The sequence below is a fragment of the Cherax quadricarinatus genome, unplaced genomic scaffold (genome assembly GCF_038502225.1).
Source record: "Cherax quadricarinatus isolate ZL_2023a unplaced genomic scaffold, ASM3850222v1 Contig994, whole genome shotgun sequence".
Lineage (NCBI taxonomy): Eukaryota > Metazoa > Arthropoda > Malacostraca > Decapoda > Parastacidae > Cherax > Cherax quadricarinatus.
Window position 1 is genome coordinate 61,843 of NW_027196020.1, and position 23,269 is coordinate 85,111.

Here is a 23,269-nt window from a genome sequence, read left to right on the forward strand (position 1 = left end):
GTATGGAAGAAGTGAATGTTTTCAGATACTTGGGAGTTGACGTGTCGGCGGATGGATTTATGGAGGATAAGGTTAATCATAGAATTGATGAAGGAAAAAAGGTGAGTGGTGTGTTGAGGTATATGTGGAGACTAAAAAAACTTTATTTATGGAGGCAAAGAAGGGAATGTATTAAAGTATAGTAGTACCAACACTCTTATATGGGTGTGAAGCTTGGGTTGTGAATGCAACAGCGAGGAGGCGGTTGGAGGCAGTGGAGATGTCCTGTCTAAGGGTAATGTGTGGTGTAAATATTATGCAGAAAATTTGGAGTGTGGAAATTAGGAGGTGTGGAGTTAATAAAAGTATTAGTCAGAGGGCTGAAGAGGGGTTGTTGAGGTGGTTTGGTCATTTACAGAGAATGGATCAAAGTAGAATGACATGGAGAGCATTTAAATCTGTAGGAGAAGGAAGGCGGGGTAGCTGTCGTCCTCGAAAAGATTGGAAGGAAGGGGTAAGGGAGGGTTTGTGGGCGAGGGGCTTGGACTTCCAGCAGGCGTGCATGAGTGTGTTTGATAGGAATGAATGGAGACAAATGGTATTTGGGACCTGACGATCTGTTGGGGTGTGAGCAGGGTAATATTTAGTGAAGGGATTCAGGGAAACTGGTTATTTTTATATAGCCGGACTTGAGTCCTGAAAATGGGAAGTACAATGCCTGCACTCTAAAGGAGGGGTTTGGGATATTGGCAGTTTGGAGGGATATGTTGTGTATCTTTATACATATATGCTTCTAAGCTGTTGTGTTCTGGGCACCTCTGCAAAAACAGTGATTATGTGTGTGTGAGGTGAAAGAGTTGAATGATGAAAGTATTTTCTTTTTGGGGATTTTCTTTCTTTTTGGGTCACCCTGCCTCGGTGGGAGACGACTGACTTGTTAAAAAAAAAAAAATTATTTTCGGCATGAATTGTTCATTACTTCTCCCTTCGTTTACCACTGCCTTCCGGCGATGTCTGCTTTCCGGCGACAGCCTGGAACCTAACCTGCCGTATAAGTGGGGCCCTACTGTATATATTCTTTATTTCCTATAAACATTAGACTTATCCAAAATACTGTATAATATGGACTTGCCCCCAAAATTATACCCTTACTGCAGTTTCCTAAATTATTATTACAGTTTTACTGAATGTTTATGTGTCATATGGCTTCAAAATCTGTATTCTCCCCACTGAGATGTGGATTGTCTTTGTTCAGGTATTAAAATACATAAAAAAGGTAAAACTGTATTACATTACCTGTTAGCAGTGGCACCAGTGCCATCACTACCAGCAGTATGTGCAGCACTCCCAATTTCACTGGCAGGAGCTGCAACACCAGAATTTCCATTTGATAACAACAGATCTGTTTCTGCAGAAACGGCAAAAGAATCAGGACCTTCACCTGTGCTGGAGGCAACTGAAGAAGCAGTCACAGTCTCAGCAGAATGGTCAGAAACATGTTCAGCAAATGACAACTGTGGAGGAACTGGAATGCCTGGGATGTTTGAGGAATGTCTAACTGGAGTGTCACCAGATTCTATGTCAATGATGACATTGTGTTGGCTATCAGCTGATCTTCCTTCCCTATTAGTTTCAGCATGCAAGTCTGGTGGACGAGTGTGGAGAAGTGACTGCTGTACACCTCCTTCCTGCCGAGATCTTCTTGGCTGAACATTATGCTGTCGCTGGTGGAGCCTTTGGAAATAAACGAACATGTAACTAGATATTAATTCTCCATTAATTTTGAAAGCATTAAAAAATAGATATTTCCCCATCAAACTAAAAACATTAGTTTCATTATGTTAACATTTCTTGAAGAAGTGAAACAGAACACACTGGCAAAACACAACAACTAAACACCTTTGATATCCCACATGTATGAATCTGAGCAGAAACTCAATACAGTCTTAAAAAATATGGAGCAGCCTATCTGAATAGACAAATACTGAAGAACAATAATCAACTATGAAAGAAATATCAAAGAACACTGTCTGAACAAAATGTAAGTATTACAAAATCATAAAATACAGTGGAACCTCGGTTTTCATCATTAATTCATTCCAGAAAGTCTGATGAAAACTGAAGCAATATTTCCCATAAGAAATAATGTAAATCTAATTAATCAGTTCCAGACACCCAAAAGTATTAACAAAATATACATTTTATAGAGAATACCTACAGTTTTACATACAGAAAAAAGTGAGAAACAAATATAAAGGACTAATGAAATGGATAAATGAACATTTAACCCTTTTAGGGTCCAGACGGCAAATTTCAAAGTGCACCATGGTCCAAGAATTTTCAAAAAAATAATTTTGTTATTTTTTCTTATGAAATGGTAGAGAATCTTTTTATGAAGGTAATAAAACAAAAAGTGCGAAATTTGATGGAAAATTGAAGAAATTATGCTCTCATAAATTTTGATGTGTCGGCGATATTTACGCATCGGCGATTTTGCTGACTTTGACTCCCATTTTAGGCCAATTACAGTATTACAGTCAACCAAATTCTTATCTTTCACTAGTATTACTTCTATTCTATCGATTGAGCACAAGAAATCTCCAAGTCAACTGTTTCAACAACAAAATAAAGTAACTGGAAATTGGTAATTTGTCCAATTTAATTCAAAGTTCAAAATATTCCAATTTCAAAATAGGGTCCAGAATAAACAATGCAGGAATTCCTGGCACTAAACTAACATTTCCTCTGCTCATTAGTTACGTTTTCAGGCTTTACAAATGAATTCCATTTTGATTTTTTAATCGCAATGAATTTTTATTCAAACCACAAAATAAAAGATTTTTTGTCATGCTATACTGTAATAATTGTATAAATAATATCCCCACACTTGTGAATGTATATTAAGCCCACCAACTGTCATGTATTAGACTTATGAGGTGATTTGTTTACTCTTGAACATCAGCAAAAATTTAACATTTCTGCTACTTTGAGCTCAGTTTCAAGCCATTTCCAGTACTAAAACCAATCAAAATCATCTCTATTTCTGTAAAATATCTTCCATTCTATCAAATGAGACCAAGAAATTGCAAATACAACTATAAAAAACATACGAAAAAACACTGCAAAATTGCTGTTTTAATCGAAATTGATGGTCTCGTTTTTTTTTTCTCATTATGCACTATGTGTTGCAGGATTTGTTTTATGTGGTGCACACATACCACATAGATGTATTCTCTCATATCTAGGCCCAAATTTACTGCTCACAGCTTATCAGAGTGAGCTGAGCTCATGGCGTAGATCTACGGTTTGGACCCTGAACGTAAAGCTGTAGATCTACGGCACGGAGCCTGAAAGGGTTAATATCACTTTTACCTTCATTGAAGACTATTGTTGGCATATGGAAGACGCGAGGAGGGAAGAGGGAGGAGGAGAGGTTATTGGTTGGAAGGGAAATCCCCCTCCATAAGGAATTCAGGTATCAAGTCCCTATCTGGCGTTACTTCCCTTCTTTGTCTTTTACTGGCAGTGGACCCCTGTCACACAAAAAATCTGTCCAGAGAGGTCTGTTTCTGGCATCTCTTTAAGATTTGCCTAAAATAAGACGAGGCATTGTCATTGAACATGTTGCAGACACGGCTTGCAACAGCTTTATTAGGGTGATATTTCTCCACAAAACTTTGCAATTCACTCCTCTTTGCACACATGTCCTTAATCACTGAAGAAGGCACATTCTCTCCTCTTTCTTCCTCCTCCTCTGAAGCAATTTCCTCAGCCACGATCTGTTGCTGTTCCAGTTGAAGGTGTTGCAGCTCTTCAGTGGTAAGTTCTTCCCTATGGTCGTCCACCAACTCTTCTACATCCTGGTCACTCACATCCAACTCCATGGACTTCCCCAAAGCCCCATGGTGGCTTATTTAGCAGTCGCACTCAATAAACAAGCACAAAAAACAATGGATTATTATGAAATGTTTCAGATGAACGTGCAGGGTAATGCTCACTCGACGAGAAACAAAGCCAGACTGACTCAGAATGAGTGGGATGCTTTGTGTGGGCACGGGCAGGCAGACACATTTGGTACGGCAGTCCAACGAAAACCAAGGCAATGAACGAAAACTGAGACAAAATTTTGATGAAAAAAGTCGTTAAAAACCGAATTCGACGAAAACCAAGGCAAACAAAAACCGAGGTTCCACTGTATTATGAAAAATCCAAGCTATCCATTGAATCTTGACATACTGTACAACAAAATATACAATACTTGTACATGTTATTTTCATATCTGTATAAAAATTCAAGCCAAGCAACAATTCTACAAATGGATGTTACACATTAGCTTGTATCAAGTTACATCTCAATCTGATGTCATACATTACATTATCTTGACTTAAAACATGCTCAAATTCAGACTTTGTTGTGTTTTGAAAAAAAAAATAACTATTTTGCCATTTTGTTTACTTCCCATTTTAATAATCACTATTATTCCAAGCTTTTTAATACAGACCCCTGTGTTAGTCTTAACTATAACTGTGCTTGAAATACCGCACAATTATAATCAATATTTTTATTTTTATTATTGTAAATAATTATTATACAAACTCTGTAGTAGCTGTAGAGCTGCTTGAAATGCAGTACATGCATCCTGCTGGAATACATAATTAGATGCAAAAAAATGAACTAGTATTTGGAAAAATAATACATGTAAATCATTCAGAAAGTGAAACACCATACCAAGCTGACCTACACATACAGTACTGCAATTTATGTGAATTTATTATTACAATACATCCCACTTTTTTCAGTAATTTCACATGGGTGGTACACTTTGCTATATACGATGGATGCGGTTCACAAAATGTACCACAGATTCTTATTGTATGGAATTAAATGATGGTCTGATTGAGCTTGGTACAGCCATCATAGGCCTGAAACACATCTATTGCATAAAGTCAGAGCTGTCATCTGGTTAAATGAACCAGCCACAGGTGACAGCTGGTTTATGTGACCAACTGTTACCCTCCTTGAACCAGCTTGGGATAACAGCTGTCAGTTGGTGACATCATCCAACTGTAGCTAACAACTGTCAGCTGATCATAGGTACTGGTTGGTAGGGAGTGACAGCTGTCAGATGGATTGAGTGCTACATGCTGCTTGTACAGTTGGGCACATGGAAAATGAGATGAATTAAAGAGGATGGAGACATGTGTTAATCTTTGACCTGCACAGTATGTGGAAAAAGCAATTACATATACCTGCGAGCGTAAGTACTGAGTGTTCTCTGACGTGTCTGTGCTACAAGAGGACGCAGAGATGTAAACACTTGGCGCCATGTGTTGGTCTGCAGACGGCTCGTAAGGGCAACTGGAAGCACTGATCTTTCTGTCCTATTCATTTCTTCTGCATCTAAAATAGGTCGTCCGTGGCCTGCCATTTCCTCCTGTGTAATGAAAATCATGATCATATTTTCTTTAGGACAAGTATAAAAAAAAAGGAGGAAAATCAAACTTATCTGACATGAATAGAGAACACTATGTGCCTTAATATAAAACTGTATAAAACACAAGGATTCCTGTGAAAATAAACCATCCCATTAGGTATTGTTGGTTATCCTAGATTACATCCTTACTACCTGTTGCTAACATATCTAAAATAATATAGTGCTTCATGTGATCACTTCAGAAAGACAGAATATATATTAAAACTGAACATGTGAGGAAAATTGTAGATAAGGATATCGGATGCTGTTCCTCAAAGGAACGCGAGCATTATTTTATATTTTTGGTGTTCAGAATTCAATAACTTGTTCATCATGAACAATAGTTATAGCACTTACTACATCTCTATAATTCTTTTGATTAGTCTTCCACTCCATTTATGAAGAAAAATTTTCTAGTATCCATTCGATTGCACTTATTTCTCAATTTACAACTGTGGGCTTTTGTTATCCCTGTTGCAGGTAATAAAAAAAATCCTCTTTATCTATTTTTTCAAGTCCTTTATAACCGTGTGTGTTTCTCTCCTCTCTCCCTCCAATCAACAAGGGTGGCCACCTTCAGTGCTTTCAGCCAATCATCATAACTCATATTTTTCTTAACTCTGATAACCAATTTATATTATTATTATTCTTATAATCAAAAAGAAGTGCTAAACCTATTAGGGTCATACAGCAACCAATTTATAGCTCTTCTTTGAACCTTTAATAACTATCCATGTGTTTTTTAAGCAAGGACATCACACCACTGTTGCATACTGCAATTTCAGCCTAATACAGTGGACCCCCGGTTAACGAACTTTTTTCATTCCAGTAGTATGTTCAGGTGCCAGTACTGACCGAATTTTTTTTCCATAAGGAATATTGTGAAGTAGATTAGTCAATTTCAGATCCCCAAACATACACGTACAAACGCACTTACATAAATACACTTACATAATTGGTTGCATTTGGAGGTGATCGTTATGCGGGGGTCCACTGTACTGTATATTGTATGCTGAAACAGCTTTTTCAACACTTCTCTATCCATAGACCTTTACCTTGATAAACCTATGATGGGTTTCAAGAGTATTCCTACTTAGCCTGGCCCTGGGCCAGTCTAGTCTAGCACTTGCTTAGCCAACTAGGCTATTGCTGCTGGTAGCTTGCTGGCCCACATATCTGCCACAGCCTAGCTGACTCAGAATTTAAAAGCTGCGTATTTTATAATTCACCAGAGAAGCTTACGAATTTCTTGCTTTTTTTGTGTGATCTTCTGGCGACACTTTTTTAATTCAAAGGCGCCTATGTCTGACTGTCAATATGTTATCACTCAGTCTGTATTCTTTGTGTTGCCTAATTTCATGCTCTCCCATTTTTATTAGATGGTGTTTCTCATTCTATCATCCATTTATCACTCCATTTGCCCAATTTTTCAGAGTCACCCCATACAGATTTAGCCATTTATTAATTGTACCTAGTATTTCTGAAAACATATGGTTTATTCCTTCTGGCAAATCATTTATATAAAGTGAAAACATGATTGGAACAGTTACAGATCCTTGTAGCACCTAACTTGTGAAATCTCCCTATGAGGACATTTTTCCTCTTATGTATGTTTACATTTTTTGTCAAATACAAAATATTTCATTCATTTTAATAATTTACCTTTTATTCCTCCGATGTTTTGAGGTTTCCACATCAGTCTCATGTGGAACTTTTATCAGCAGCTATCATAAAATTAAGATAAATACAATCTTCCCATCCATTTTGTCCTTGAACAATTTCTGCGGCTTGTAACAGATTAACAGATTTAATGTAGAGGAATTTCCAAATTGTTTACTGGTCAGTAGACTGTTTTCCTCTAAGTGTTTTATCTACTTTACTCAAATGGCCTTTTAGAATATTTTTACAACACTTGCCAACAAAACTGGCCAACAGTTTTAAGGGTCTTCCTTGTCACCTTTTTCTTTTTTAAATATTGACACTGTGCCATCTTCCATTTCTTTGCCAATTTTCCTGCCTGAAGTGAAACCTTAAAAATTTTCCCAAGTGGACAGATCAGCTCTGCACATTCTTTTGAAGCCCATGTGCTATCTTATCTGGCCCTCTTGTTTTTTTCCCTCAATGTCTGGTAAAAATTTCTTTAGTTATGTATCTAAATATCTTCTAACTCAATTATTGTTTGGGTTTTACATCAGCTGCATAAAATGTGTTCTTTCGTAAACATTCTGAAACTTTTTGTTACCACCAGTCCGATAACATTCTTCTTTGCAAATATACAGGGTCTAAAGCCAGCAACAAACAACAAAATACCTTTCATCCGTGGACTGCTTGCAGAGGCAAAGGCAATGTTCGCGGCTTTCACTGAGACCCACATAAAGGATCACTTGGACAACGAAATATGGATCCCAGGTTACAACCTATACAGATGTGACAGAGTGAACAGGCAAAAGGGGGGGGTTGGCCTGTACATTGCAGAGTCACTTGTTTGCACAGAACTGCTTAATGCCTCAAATGACGTAGTGGAAGTTTTAGCAGTAAAGGTCGAGAACCAAAACCTAGTCATTGTGGTAGTCTACAAGCCTCCGGATGCAACATCCCAGCAATTCCAGGAACAGCTGTTAAAAATTGACCACTGTCTGGAAAATCTTCCAGCTCCTGCACCCAACATCTTGCTCCTGGGGGATTTCAACTTAAGGCACCTAAAATGGAGGAATATAGCAAATAATATTGTTGCAGTAATAACACCAGGAGGCAGCTCTGATGAAAACTCACACTCACACGAGCTTTTAAATCTCTGCACAAAATTCAATTTAAACCAGCAAATAATAGAGCCTACTAGACTGGAGAATACACTAGACCTCATCTTCACTAACAATGATGATCTGATAAGAAATGTCACCATATCAAAAACAATATACTCAGATCACAACATAATTGAGGTTCAGACATGTATGCGTGGAGCCCCAGACCGACAAAATGAGACTAGTCACGAGGGAGCATTCACCAAATTCAACTTCAATAACAAAAACATAAAGTGGGACCAAGTAAACCAAGTCCTAACCGATATAAGCTGGGAAGATATACTAAGCAACACAGACCCAAACTTATGCCTAGAACAGATTAACTCGGTGGCACTCGATGTATGCACAAGGCTTATTCCTCTAAGAAAAAGGAGGAGTAGATGTAAAATAGAAAGAGACAGGCGCTCCCTTTACAGGCGACGGAAAAGAATAACAGAGCGGCTAAAAGAGGTCAATATATCTGAAATGCGCAGGGAGACACTGGTCAGAGAAATAGCAAGCATCGAACTTAAGCTAAAAGAATCCTTTAGGAGTCAGGAATCGCGGGAAGAACTAAAAGCCATAAATGAAATCGAAAGAAACCCAAAGTATTTCTTCTCCTATGCCAAATCAAAATCGAGAACAACGTCCAGTATTGGGCCCCTACTTAAACAAGATGGGTCCTACACAGATGACAGCAAGGAAATGAGTGAGCTACTCAAGTCCCAATATGACTCAGTTTTTAGCAAGCCGCTAACCAGACTGAGAGTCGAAGATCAAAATGAATTTTTTATGAGAGAGCCACAAAATTTGATTAACACAAGCCTATCCGATGTTATCCTGACGCCAAATGACTTCGAACAGGCGATAAATGACATGCCCATGCACTCTGCCCCAGGGCCAGACTCATGGAACTCTGTGTTCATCAAGAACTGCAAGAAGCCCCTATCACGAGCCTTTTCCATCCTATGGAGAGGGAGCATGGACACGGGGGTCGTCCCTCAGTTACTAAAAACAACAGACATAGCCCCACTCCACAAAGGGGGCAGTAAAGCAACAGCAAAGAACTACAGACCAATAGCACTAACATCCCATATCATAAAAATCTTTGAAAGGGTCCTAAGAAGCAAGATCACCACCCATCTAGAAACCCATCAGTTACACAACCCAGGGCAACATGGGTTTAGAACAGGTCGCTCCTGTCTGTCTCAACTACTGGATCACTACGACAAGGTCCTAAATGCACTAGAAGACAAAAAGAATGCAGATGTAATATATACAGACTTTGCAAAAGCCTTCGACAAGTGTGACCATGGCGTAATAGCGCACAAAATGCGCGCTAAAGGAATAACAGGAAAAGTCGGTCGATGGATCTATAATTTCCTCACTAACAGAACACAGAGAGTAGTCGTCAACAGAGTAAAGTCCGAGGCAGCTACGGTGAAAAGCTCTGTTCCACAAGGCACAGTACTAGCTCCCATCTTGTTCCTCATCCTCATATCCGACATAGACAAGGATGTCAGCCACAGCACCGTGTCTTCCTTTGCAGATGACACCCGAATCTGCATGACAGTGTCTTCCATTGCAGACACTGCAAGGCTCCAGGCGGACATCAACCAAATCTTTCAGTGGGCTGCAGAAAACAATATGAAGTTCAACGATGAGAAATTTCAATTACTCAGATATGGTAAACATGAGGAAATTAAATCTTCATCAGAGTACAAAACAAATTCTGGCCACAAAATAGAGCGAAACACCAACGTCAAAGACCTGGGAGTGATTATGTCGGAGGATCTCACCTTCAAGGACCATAACATTGTATCAATCGCATCTGCTAGAAAAATGACAGGATGGATAATGAGAACCTTCAAAACTAGGGAGGCCAAGCCCATGATGACACTCTTCAGGTCACTTGTTCTATCTAGGCTGGAATATTGCTGCACTCTAACAGCACCTTTCAAGGCAGGTGAAATTGCCGACCTAGAAAATGTACAGAGAACTTTCACGGCGCGCATAACGGAGATAAAACACCTCAATTACTGGGAGCGCTTGAGGTTTCTAAACCTGTATTCCCTGGAACGCAGGAGGGAGAGATACATGATTATATACACCTGGAAAATCCTAGAGGGACTAGTACCGAACTTGCACACGAAAATCACTCACTACGAAAGCAAAAGACTTGGCAGACGATGCACCATCCCCCCAATGAAAAGCAGGGGTGTCACTAGCACGTTAAGAGACCATACAATAAGTGTCAGGGGCCCGAGACTGTTCAACTGCCTCCCAGCACACATAAGGGGGATTACCAACAGACCCCTGGCAGTCTTCAAGCTGGCACTGGACAAGCACCTAAAGTCAGTTCCTGATCAGCCGGGCTGTGGCTCGTACGTTGGTTTGCGTGCAGCCAGCAGCAACAGCCTGGTTGATCAGGCGCTGATCCACCAGGAGGCCTGGTCACAGACCGGGCCGCGGGGGCGTTGACCCCCGAAACTCTCTCCAGGTAAACTCCAGGTACCTCAACCTAGGAGTAGGTGCGAACAGCACCATAGTCGTGGAAATTCTGAAGCAGAAGAAAGAATCCTGGCGCTTATATAGTAACGTCAGGTGAAGCAGACGAATTTGCCCTCGTCTGCTTCACCTGACGTTACTATATAAGCGCCAGGATTCTTTCTTCTGCTTCAGAATCTCCACGACTATGGTGCTGTTCGCACCTACTCCTAGGTTGAGGGACTGATTACCTCATCTTCTGTACATAGTTCTACTGTCCTAGAATTTGTATTGATAAAGCCACTGGATGGCGAAACGTCTACAATAAAGATACCCAGATGTTGCACATGTGTCTTACTCTCATCAGCTCTCCAGTACCTTCAGCTGAACTTTTTTTTTTTTAATTTTTAAACTGTTAATTTTAAGTAAATATGTTTGGACTTGTCCTAGTGACCAAGAGTACTGTTGAGACCAAATTCAAGTCTGGGCCATGAATTTTCCTGGAGTTTACCTGGAATCACTCCCAGAGGTCACTGCCCCCTTGGCCTGGTTCCAGACCAGGCATCCTGGCTACTGGCCTGATCGATGAAGCTGTTGGTGCCTGCTGCCAACATATGCACCACAAGCTGGTTAATCAGGTACTGTTTTGAGGAATCTGTCACTTTCCCTCTTGAAGGCAATTAAGAGTTTGCTGGTAATCCCCTTTATGCATGAAAGGAAGGTGTTGAAGAGTCATGGTTACTTAACACTTATTGAGCTCTCTTTCAGTGCATTCATCACTCCTCTAAGTAGTAATAGAGTGCCAACAATAGAATAATTTCTTATTAGGTTAAGATATGTTATATTCGGTTATACAAGGCTCTGTTATGTTAGGTTACATCAAATTTTCCCCATTTGCACAAAACTGTATCTCCAAAGCACAACTCACTTAATACTGGACATTTTAAGCTGTTATTTATCACTGAATACATCAAGGAGCAACATTCAATAATAACCATTCATTTATAGTATGACATTTAGCAGTGCTATGACAAAAATTCCTAGAACCCCTTTGAAAATGTGCAACAATGGCTTAATATTTATTTATACTTTTACAATGGTTTAAAATACTAAATCATATAAAACTGAAGTTAGGATAACCCAAGCCAAATTATTTCTCTTATTTCATCTGACTTTTTTTTGGGGGGGATTATTATAAGTAATTTACACATATGTCACTATGTATGATAACTATAGTCAATAATTTTTTGCAACTGTACTTATATGTACACGTACCTAAATAAACTTACTCAGAATGTACTATTTAGTGCCCATTTATGCCTTCAAGGCCACTATAAAAAAATTTATGAATGCAATATATAAAAACTGCCTTGTCTAACTAAGGGCTTTCTCACATAAGAGATAACTAATGTAAATCAATCTCTTTGACACAAATATATCTTATTGGAAAATAAAATATTATTTCTTATTTATAACACTATCATGCATGAAATTTAGGTCATACTCCCTCAAAATTGTTGATAATGCTTACTTTCACCGTAACATATGTAACTTTCCAATAGCTATGTCTATATGCAAATAGGATTCAATTCTGAACACAAAATACTTCCATTTACTGTAATATCTTTGGCTCGCGTAAATAAACTGCAAACAAATTTAATGGTCCACCTTGAGTTATCTTCCTTTAAGCCTCGCCCACAGTCACGTGAACACCATGGATTACATTTTATTCACAGAAAAACAGCAACAGATAATTGCAAAAGTATACTCACTTCACCTATCGTCACTTGTGATAGGCATAATTATTCCGCAGGTTTGCGAAATAAAGCAAAATACTCCACCACACCCCTAGAGGACAGTCGTTCCCGTTGTTTGTGTTGGGTGTAAGGGAGAGTGTGGAGTTCCAGGGTGGGTGTAAGGGAGAGTGTGGAGTTCCAGGGTGGGTGTAAGGGAGAGTGTGGGGTTCCAGGGTGGGTGTAAGGGAGAGTGTGGAGTTCCAGGGTGGGTGTAAGGGAGAGTGTGGGGTTCCAGGGTGGGTGTAAGGGAGAGTGTGGGGTTCCAGGGTGGGTGTAAGGGAGAGTGTGGGGTTCCAGGGTGGGTGTAAGGGAGAGTGTGGGGTTCCAGGGTGGGTGTAAGGGAGAGTATGGGGTCCCAGGGTGGGTGTAAGGGAGAGTATGGGGTTCCAGGGTGGGTGTAAGAGAGAGTGTGGGGTCCCAGGGTGGGGGTAAGGGAGAGTGTGGGGTCCCAGGGTGGGTGTAAGGGAGAGTATGGGGTCCCAGGGTGGGTGTAAGGGAGAGTATGGGGTTCCAGGGTGGGTGTAAGGGAGAGTGTGGGGTCCCAGGGTGGGTGTAAGGGAGAGTATGGGGTCCCAGGGTGGGTGTAAGGGAGAGTATGGGGTTCCAGGGTGGGTGTAAGGGAGAGTGTGGGGTCCCAGGGTGGGTGTAAGGGAGAGTATGGGGGCCCAGGGTGGGTGTAAGGGAGAGTGTGGGGTCCCAGGGTGGGTGTAAGGGAGAGTATGGGGTCCCAGGGTGGGTGTAAGGGAGAGTATGGGGTCCCAGGGTGGGTGTAAGGGAGAGTGTGGGGTTCCAGGGTGGGTGTAAGGGAAAATGTGGGGTCCCAGGGTGGGTGTATGGTAGAGTATGGGGTCCCAGGGTGGGTGTAAGGGAGAGTGTGGGGTCCCAGGGTGGGTGTAAGGGAGAGTATGGGGTCCCAGGGTGGGTGTAAGGGAGAGTATGGGGTCCCAGGGTGGGTGTAAGGGAGAGTGTGGGGTCCCAGGGTGGGTGTAAGGGAGAGTGTGGGATATGCTGAATGTTGAAGACAGAGTAAAACAACTGAAGCTAAATCATGTTTATAAAATTGCTCACAAACAATGTCCAGAATATCTTGCTGTCAATTTTATCAATGTTGGGAACCAAAGCAATCATAGTACTAGGGGGAGAGAGCACAACTTTGTAGTACCCACAGTCAGTGGCCAGGCTTCAAACACCTTTTATTGTACAGCAATAAAGGAATGAAACAGACTGCCCGCACATGTCAAAGCCAGTCATAGCATGAACCAGTTCAAGAAGAGTGCCAAAAGGTGTCTGATGAATGTAGCTACAGAAAGGGAGGGGAATGATTTTCTATTTTTTAGCTAACATACGTGTAAATTTTACCCTATTCCTAGTAATGACCCTCGTATTGTAGATAGTCTTAATGACCTTGGTGTAGTAGATAGTCTTTTTAGTATGATAATAAGATGTTATCTTCATTGTAGAATAATAAGAAAATATTATAACCTTTATATTATAATAATAAGGTAAAAGGACCCCAATGGAAATAAGTAAGTAAGTAAGTAAGTAAGTAAGTCACTCTGACTGAATTTTTTGGGTTATCCTAGGTTCTCTACACATATGCTGCTATGTATGATAATTTTATGTAACTGTATTTGTGTATACCTGAATAAACTTACTTACTTACTTACTTACTTATTCCAGGGTGGGTGTAAGGGAGAGTGTGGGGTTCCAGGGTGGGTGTAAGGGAGAGTGTGGGGTCCCAGGGTGGGTGTAAGGGAGAGTGTGGGATTCCAGGGTGGGTGTAAGGGAGAGTGTGGGGTCCCAGGGTGGGTGTAAGGGAGAGTATGGGGTCCCAGGGTGGGTGTAAGGAAGAGTGTGGGGTTCCAGGGTGGGTGTAAGGGAGAGTGTGGGGTTCCAGGGTGGGTGTAATGGAGAGTGTGGGGTCCCAGGGTGGGTGTAAGGGAGAGTGTGGGGTTCCAGGGTGGGTGTAATGGAGAGTGTGGGGTTCCAGGGTGGGTGTAAGGGAGAGTGTGGGGTCCCAGGGTGGGTGTAAGGGAGAGTGTGGGATTCCAGGGTGGGTGTAAGGGAGAGTGTGGGGTCCCAGGGTGGGTGTAAGGGAGAATGTGGGGTCCCAGGGTGGGTGTAAGGGAGAGTGTGGGGTCCCAGGGTGGGTGTAAGGGAGAGTGTGGGGTCCCAGGGTGGGTGTAAGGGAGAGTGTGGGGTCCCAGGGTGGGTGTAAGGAAGAGTGTGGGGTCCCAGGCGCTCCCTTTACAGGCGACGGAAAAAAATAACAGAGCGGCTAAAAGAGGTCAATATATCTGAAATGCGTAGGGAGTCACTGGTCAGAGAAATAGCAAGCATCGAACTTAAGCTAAAGGAATCTTATAGGAGTCAGGAATCGCGGGAAGAACTAAAAGCCATAAATGAAATCGAAAGAAACCCAAAGTACTTCTTCTCCTATACCTGGAGTTTACCTGGAGAGAGTTCCGGGGGTCAACGCCCCCGCGGCCCGGTCTGTGACCAGGCCTCCTGGTGGATCAGAGCCTGATCAACCAGGCTGTTGCTGCTGGCTGCACGCAAACCAACTCAAGTCCCTTTAGGTGCTTGTCCAGTATGACTCAGTAATCCCCCTTATTTGCTGGGAGGCAGCAAGCCCCTGACACTTATTGTATGCTTAACCAGACTGATCGTCTGCCAAGTCGAAGATCAAAATCTAGGAAGGTGTTTTTGTATGAGAGAGCAGATGACACAAGGAAATGAGTGAAAAGTTCCAATATGACTCAGTTTTTTAACAGACTGAGAGTCCTATCCGATGTTATCCTGACGCCAAATGACTTCGAACAGGCGATAAATGACGTGCCCATGCACTCTGCCCCAGGGCCAGACTCATGGAACTCCGTGTTTATCAAGAACTGCAAGAAGCCCCTATCACGAGCCTTTTACCATCCTATGGAGAGGGAGCATGGACACGGGGGTCATCCCACAGCTACTAAAAACAACAGACATAGCCCCACTCCACAAAGGGGGCAGTAAAGCAACAGCAAAGAACTACAGACCGATAGCACTAACATCCCATATCATAAAAATCTTTGAAAGGGTCCTAAGAAGCAAGATCACCACCCATCTAGAAACCCATCAGTTACACAACCCAGGGCAACATGGGTTTAGAACAGGTCGCTCCTGTCTGTCTCAACTATTGGATCACTACGACAAGGTCCTAAATGCACTAGAAGACAAAAAGAATGCAGATGTAATATATACAGACTTTGCAAAAGCCTTCGACAAGTGTGACCATGGCGTAATAGCGCACAAAATGCGTGCTAAAGGAATAACAGGAAAAGTCGGTCGATGGATCTATAATTTCCTCACTAACAGAACACAGAGAGTAGTCGTCAACAGAGTAAAGTCCGAGGCAGCTACGGTGAAAAGCTCTGTTCCACAAGGCACAGTACTCGCTCCCATCTTGTTCCTCATCCTCATATCCGACATAGACAAGGATGTCAGCCACAGCACCGTGTCTTCCTTTGCAGATGACACCCGAATCTGCATGACAGTGTCTTCCATTGCAGACACTGCAAGGCTCCAGGCGGACATCAACCAAATCTTTCAGTGGGCTGCAGAAAACAATATGAAGTTCAACGATGAGAAATTTCAATTACTCAGATATGGTAAACACGAGGAAATTAAATCTTCATCAGAGTACAAAACAAATTCTGGCCACAAAATAGAGCGAAGCACCAACGTCAAAGACCTGGGAGTGATCATGTCGGAGGATCTCACCTTCAAGGACCATAACATTGTATCAATCGCATCTGCTAGAAAAATGACAGGATGGATAATGAGAACCTTCAAAACTAGGGAGGCCGAGCCCATGATGACACTCTTCAGGTCACTTGTTCTATCTAGGCTGGAATATTGCTGCACACTAACAGCACCTTTCAAGGCAGGTGAAATTGCTGACCTAGAAAATGTACAGAGAACCTTCACGGCGCGCATAACGGAGATAAAACACCTCAATTACTGGGAGCGCTTGAGGTTCCTAAACCTGTATTCCCTGGAACGCAGGCGGGAGAGATACATGATTATATACACCTGGAAAATCCTAGAGGGACTAGTACCGAACTTGCACACGAAAATCACTCACTACGAGAGCAAAAGACTTGGCAGACGTTGCAACATCCCCCCAATGAAAAGCAGGGGTGTCACTAGCACGTTAAGAGACCATACAGTAAGTGTCAGGGGCCCGAGACTGTTCAACTGCCTCCCAGCATACATAAGGGGGATTACCAACAGACCCCTGGCAGTCTTCAAGCTGGCACTGGACAAGCACCTAAAGTCGGTTCCTGACCAGCCGGGCTGTGGCTCGTACGTTGGTTTGCGTGCAGCCAGCAGCAACAGCCTGGTTGATCAGGCTCTGATCCACCAGGAGGCCTGGTCACAGACCGGGCCGCGGGGGCGTTGACCCCCGGAACTCTCTCCAGGTAAACTCCAGGTATGTTGTAACAACTTGTTATCAGGAGTCGGTGATAATAAATTGTTAGTATATACACTGTCACATATTGTAAATCATAGCATTCTAGTAAACTATCCTTACTGTACAATTATTATTAGTTTATTTTACGACTTCCCGAAATGCTTTCCATAACAAGTGGTTTTATGTAAAGTAGTTTACACATGTCATTCCTGTGCCAGTATATAGAGTATGACCTGAAACCCATCGTGTTTGGAGTATGATAGGAAAATCATTCTACATGATGGAGTATGACAGGAAAGCTGTCTTGCGTGATGGATATGTCAACTAATCTATTGTAAGGAAGTACCGACTGAAAAATGAAAAAGATGAAATAAGTAGAAAAGGCAAGTCGGAAGGATAAAAGAGTGTGTGGAAGAAAACCATTAAGGAATGAAAGATGGAAGGAAGGAATGATATTATTTACACCCTTCACAGCAACCTTGAAGGAGCCAATTGGCAATTTCGGCCAACTTTTTTATTTTTCAACCGATTTTGTTTTATTTTTGGTGTACGTTTAGAGGTGCATATGTAAAAGAATGTGACAAAGTTTCAGTATGATTGGCCAACAAACAACAGGGAAAAAAAATATTTAATGACTTTTCATATATGGCAGCATGACATAACAAATTGGCACTACGAGTGGCACTTCCGACAATCCCAACCGTTAGAATACGTCTAACACGGCTTTTGGATGCACATCTTTCATCTAATATATCTTATTCATGGTAAAAAAAAAATACATTTGATAGACTTTTTGGCATTCACCAAAATATCTGCCTTTTACCTCCCACAAAATCAAAAATATTTGATATACTATTCCAAAAAAAGAAGCACCAACTAGTCAAACACATTTGTTTTATATTGTCTGTGAAAATCATTTCAATACAATCATTGATAATGGTGTAGTACAGCAAAATAAGTGAAAATGTTACTTCCGAGATGTAGGCCTGGAACGCCGGCCGGCCCGCCGTCTCAAAAAAAAAAAAAAAATTCGCGAAAATCGCGTTTGTTTCAGTGGTTTTCAAAGTAAACTGATGTTCTAGTGCAGTTATCCTCTTCAAAATACTGTTTTCTATCACTCAGACCAAACAATACAACATGGAGACGAGGAGTAACTCATTTATATCAAAATATTCCTGATGGACTCGCCATATTACGGCCTATTTTATTCAGTCTAGAGTATATAACATGTTTGTATGTTATTTATACTGTTTATTATATCATATTAGATCAATTCTGACAGATAAATAAGCCGTAGAGTTGATATATAAGCTGATATAAGCGTAATAATTCGTGATTTCACCTGGCACTCTCTGGAGCGGAAATACTGTGGAGTGTTCCCAAGTGCTTCCTGATTAGCTGGAAGTCTATTGATAAGCTCCACCTACTCTTATATGATGTCAAATAGTCAATTATTATATTAGAAAGAATAATGCAAGAAAAAAGCGATAAAGAACAAGGAAAAAATTCCAAAAAATATATGGGCTGTGAGCAGACGCGCTACCCACATTGCCGTCACCATACCTGATATAGATGAATGACTATAATTTCTTGTAGAAACGTCGTAGAACATTGATTCTTGCACCATTGTATCGCCAAAGAGTTAAGCTATTTTTCTGTATGAATAACTCAATTTCCATAATTTTCCGATTTTTTCTTGAGCGCGCGAAAAAATTGTGACATACCCATCCTCACATTGTTGTCAATGGAATTAAGCTGCTGTGTCACAGGTGGTTGTTGGCTGAATTATCAAAAATAGTTATAATCATAACCACAGTTTTAAAGGGGTGGACGGGTAAGCCAGCGGAAGGCCTTCGTCAGATAACCAAAAGCTCCAAATGTGGGTCATCATATGATAAGACCCGCGTCAGGAAACACTTGTCCTGTTTCTTAACAAACCTTATCAACGAACCGGTGGTTGCTGCGAGTCTTGAAGAAGCATCATTGTAACTGGTCACTGCTCATTTTGCTTGTGAGCTTTCGTATTATGGGCTTATACGTACATGGAAACATTTGTCTTTTGTGTGTGTATGTACGGTTATGTTATTTAAGTGCACATACATGTGCATCTTTGCATACTGATAAACCACAGAACAGGTGGGGTTTGAACCCGTGGTTTGTTCACAGTCATGTTATTACGATTTCATGGGTACATACAGATAGGTAATCACATAATATACATGCGTGCATACATATACACAATTCACTCAGAATTTGGTACCTGCAAACACTCAATGCATACAAACATTTCAACTTTATTAAAATAACCTTAGATGATCAGTCAGATACTTACTAGTTTTCACGACAGCTTAAGAGTGGCTGAAATAAACACAGATGCAAAGCAAAACTTTAATGAAAGAACGTCTGGCCTGTACAAGGATTTTTAAAGTCAATACAAAATGATAGACAACAAGCATATTTATTCAGCATAATATTAGGTGGGCATGCTGACAGTCTCATGGAACACATCAAACCCACACTTTCTAAACACTACATACCGCCTTTACGAACTCATTGCACAAGACGACGGAGGTGAAGTGGTCGCCATAGACTTCATTATATACAAAACTAAGATGACTGAAATCTTAAGGAGACAATATCACCTATGACCAGATTACCCAAGTTGTTCATAAAAAACGTACAAAACTATTTCTCGCCAGAACCTATAGAACACTAATTGTCTAAAAGGACAAGAAATTGTACCGCCTTCCTACTAACCCAAAACCAGCCAAAATGTATAGATTATCTATGATACACAAGCCACAAGTACCCGTGAGACCCATCACATCTGTTACTGTAGCGCACCGCATGCACTAGCAGGTGTTCTAGCAAACCACAGCCACATTAACAAGTCCCATCAGTGACTCCCATGTAGGCTACTCAGCAAGACCTGAACATTAAAAACAAACTGGGAAACCTGGAAATCATTACGCTATTCACAAGAGTTCCTCACAGTCTTAAGACTTTAAAATACTACACCAAAAGATGAGACCTGAAATGAACCTCCCACAGCCCTGACAGGACTTTGTAGAACTTGCGAAGCTTTATATAAATTCAATTGCTTCTCCTTTAGCGATTCCTTCTATAGACAGAAGGTGGAATGCTAATGGGTTCAATGATCAGTCAAACCTTCACTCTTGAAGAAAGACGATAATCTTCCTTCCACCTCCTAATTAAACAAATTCGAGATGGCCCTGTGGCCTAGTGACAGAAGCTCTCGCTTCACATGATAGGTTTCCGGGTTCTACTCCCGGTGAAGAGGTGGAAACATCGGACGTGTTTCCTTACACCGGTTGTCTATGTTCACCCATCAGTAAAATGGGTACCTGGGTGTTAGTCGACTGGTGTGGGTCGCATCCTGGGACAAAATTGACCTAATTTGCCCGAAATGCTCTGCATAACAAGCTGCTTTCCATACAGTAGTATGTCATTGATGTCGACTAGGCCTGTATGCCTTATACATGTACTTCTAGTAAATAAAGATATTATTATTATTATTATTATTATTATTATAATTATTATTATTACCGCAAACCCACAAACGAATTATGACCTTGCACAACATTATTCACTCAACGGCCTGAGAATAAAACGAGGCACACTCATTTTCTTTTTCCACAGAACTCACAGGATCTGTACTCACCTAGTTGTACTCACCTAGTTGTGGTTGCAATAGTTGATTCATAGCTCCTGGCCCCGCCTCTTCACTGGTCGCTACTGGGTCACTCTTCATGCTCCATGAGCTTTATCATACCTCTTCTTAAAGCTATGTATGGATCCTGCCTCCACTACATCACTTCCCAGACTATTCCACTTCTTAACAACTCTGAAGAAATACTTCCTAACATCCTTCTGATTCATCTGACTCTTCAACTTCCAACTGTGACCCCATGTTGCTGTGTCCAGTCTCTGGAACATCCTGTCTCTGTCCACCTTGTCAATTCCTCTCAGTATTTTATATGTCGTTATCATATCCCCCCTATCTCTCCTTTGTGTGTGTGTGTGTGTAATCACCTTACTCACCTACTTGTGGTTGCGGGGACGATTCATAGCTCCTGGCCCCGCCAGGAGCTGTGTGAGTGTGTGTGTGTACTCACCTAATTGTATGTGTGTGTGTGCGTATGTGTGTGTGCGTATGTGTGTGTACAGTATATTCACACTAATATTAAATATTCATATTTGCTACAAGGTAAAGGTGAAGCCATCTGTGAGCTAATAGTTTCATCTAATAAGTTATCTTGGGTGACGTTCTTGAGAAAGTTACAACCACAAATGAAAGTGTGTTTGGCTGCCAGTCTTTTGGGATCACACCTGTCTACTGGCTGTCCACGATGTTGGGTGCGGGACCATGTACAAGACAGGAAGACCACGTACATCTCGACAGTGTTCACCAGGATCAATCAAGATGAGGCATGTACGGAACCCACAAAGAGGTAGGATAAATAAGACACATGTGGAGAACCTGGGTATCTTTACTAACGTGTGTCTTATTCATCATCTTGTCGGTATTGTGCATTATTAATATAATGGAGACAGAATAGCTAGCAGGTTATCCAAGACAGCGGTGTAGAGCATATATATAGTGTGAGTGAACTTGTACAGCCTCTGCTGTCTTACAAGTACGAGATGGATCTTACAGCTGTGAGATTCTTGGTTGTCTTTTTTATGAGGCTTGGAACATGGGTCGTCATAGACATCGCTGTGTCACCCTTTAGTTGAAGATTATCCACTTTATCAGTGAAAGAAATGATAATGTTGTTCCTCAGAGTGGAAAGGTAAGTGAAGAGCGTGGCCCGCATGACTCATTAATATGTATAATGGCAGGCGAGTGTTTATATGTTACCCTAATATCACACACACACACACACACACACACACACACACACACACACACACACTAGGTGAGTACACACACATACATACATACACTCATACATAGCGATTAGTGAAGAGGCGGGGCCAGGAGCTATGAATCGACCCCTACAACCACAAACAGGTGAGTACAATTAGGTGAGTATACAAAACCGCACTACACATATCCACACCACACACACACACACACACACACACACAAAAAAAAAAAAAAAAAAAAAAAAAAAAAAAAAAAAAAAAAAAAAAAAAGTCTAGTGTCTATCGACAAGTGCCTTTAACAACTAGTAACTATAGATGTTAGGAAGTATTTCTTCAGCCTTAGAATTTTCAGAAAGTGGAATCATCTGGAGAGTGAAGTAGTGAAGGCAGGTTCCATACATAGCTTGAAGAAGAACAGTAAGGATCTTGGAGCAGGAAGAAAGTGGACTTAGTAGCGACTAGCAGAGAGGCTGGGCAAGGAGCTGTAAATCCACCCCTGCAACCACATATAGGTCAGTACATATAGGTTAGTAAATACAGGCTAAAGGAGAGATTCTTGGAGTTAAAACTGACCACTTTAGAGGAGAGAAAAACCAGAGACATGGTTACAATGTACAAAGCACTCAGAGGGAGAAAGAGATAGATGAAATACTCTGCTTGGTACCATTACTTGGGTAGACTTCAAAGAAATCAACTAGGAATTAACTAGTAGTAAGGAAAGTCAAGTGTAGGATCTGCAGTGAAACTTGCAAAGAGAGGCAACATGCAAGCAATCCCATATACCTAAGAAACACATAAGTACACAACAGGAAGCCTGCCTATACTACATATAGTGCAGAACATGTGAGAACACCGTGTGAGAATACCGTGATCGATATAATACCTAAGCCGTCACAAGGAAGTTCATTGACTCTGTAGACAAGAAATATTACTGGTCTCCTCCCCGAAAGTAATAAACATTTGAAACAGATTACCCAGTGAAGGTGTCTGAGTAACAACATACACATTACTGTGTACGACAGCGTACTACCAACACCAGTGAAGAAAGGGACAGTCACAGAGCGAAACGATGTCACAATAAAAGTTTGCTTCTCATGTGTCTTTTCTTTATGAGCTGAGGTAGGATAACTCTTAGCTTGTAAAGCTGATGTGTTAAAAAAAATAATACTCTGCGGATTGAACAGGAGTGAGCTTTGACAAGATAAGATAAGATTTCGTTCGGATTTTTAACCCCGGAGGGTTAGCCACCCAGGATAACCCAAGAAAGTCAGTGCGTCATCGAGAACTGTCTAATTTATTTCCATTGTGGTCCTCAATCTTGTCCCCCCCCCGATGCGACCCACACCAATCGACTAACACCCAGGTACCTATTTGCTGCTAGGTGAACAGGACAACAGGTGTAAGGAAACAG

At 41.2% G+C, this 23,269-nt stretch overlaps 1 protein-coding gene across 3 annotated transcripts in view; it reads right to left on the minus strand.

Annotated features, from left to right (window-relative positions):
• The window catches only part of LOC138851560 (RING finger and transmembrane domain-containing protein 2-like), a 38,611-nt gene extending 25,963 nt beyond the window's left edge, over window positions 1–12,648 (minus strand). The window contains exons 1-3 of one of the 3 annotated variants that reach the window (XM_070080799.1): window positions 12,492–12,648; window positions 5,229–5,413; window positions 1,276–1,713 (exon numbers count right to left, since the gene is read on the minus strand). In XM_070080799.1, coding sequence (XP_069936900.1) covers window positions 1,276–1,713; window positions 5,229–5,407 — 617 coding nt within the window. In that variant the 5' untranslated portion in view covers window positions 5,408–5,413; window positions 12,492–12,648. Of the gene's footprint in view, window positions 1–1,275; window positions 1,714–5,228; window positions 5,414–7,114; window positions 7,134–12,387; window positions 12,407–12,491 lie in introns of those variants that run through there. The other 2 variants (XM_070080801.1, XM_070080800.1) reach the window with 2 other exon arrangements.
• Between the last annotated feature and the right edge of the window lie 10,621 nt (window positions 12,649–23,269).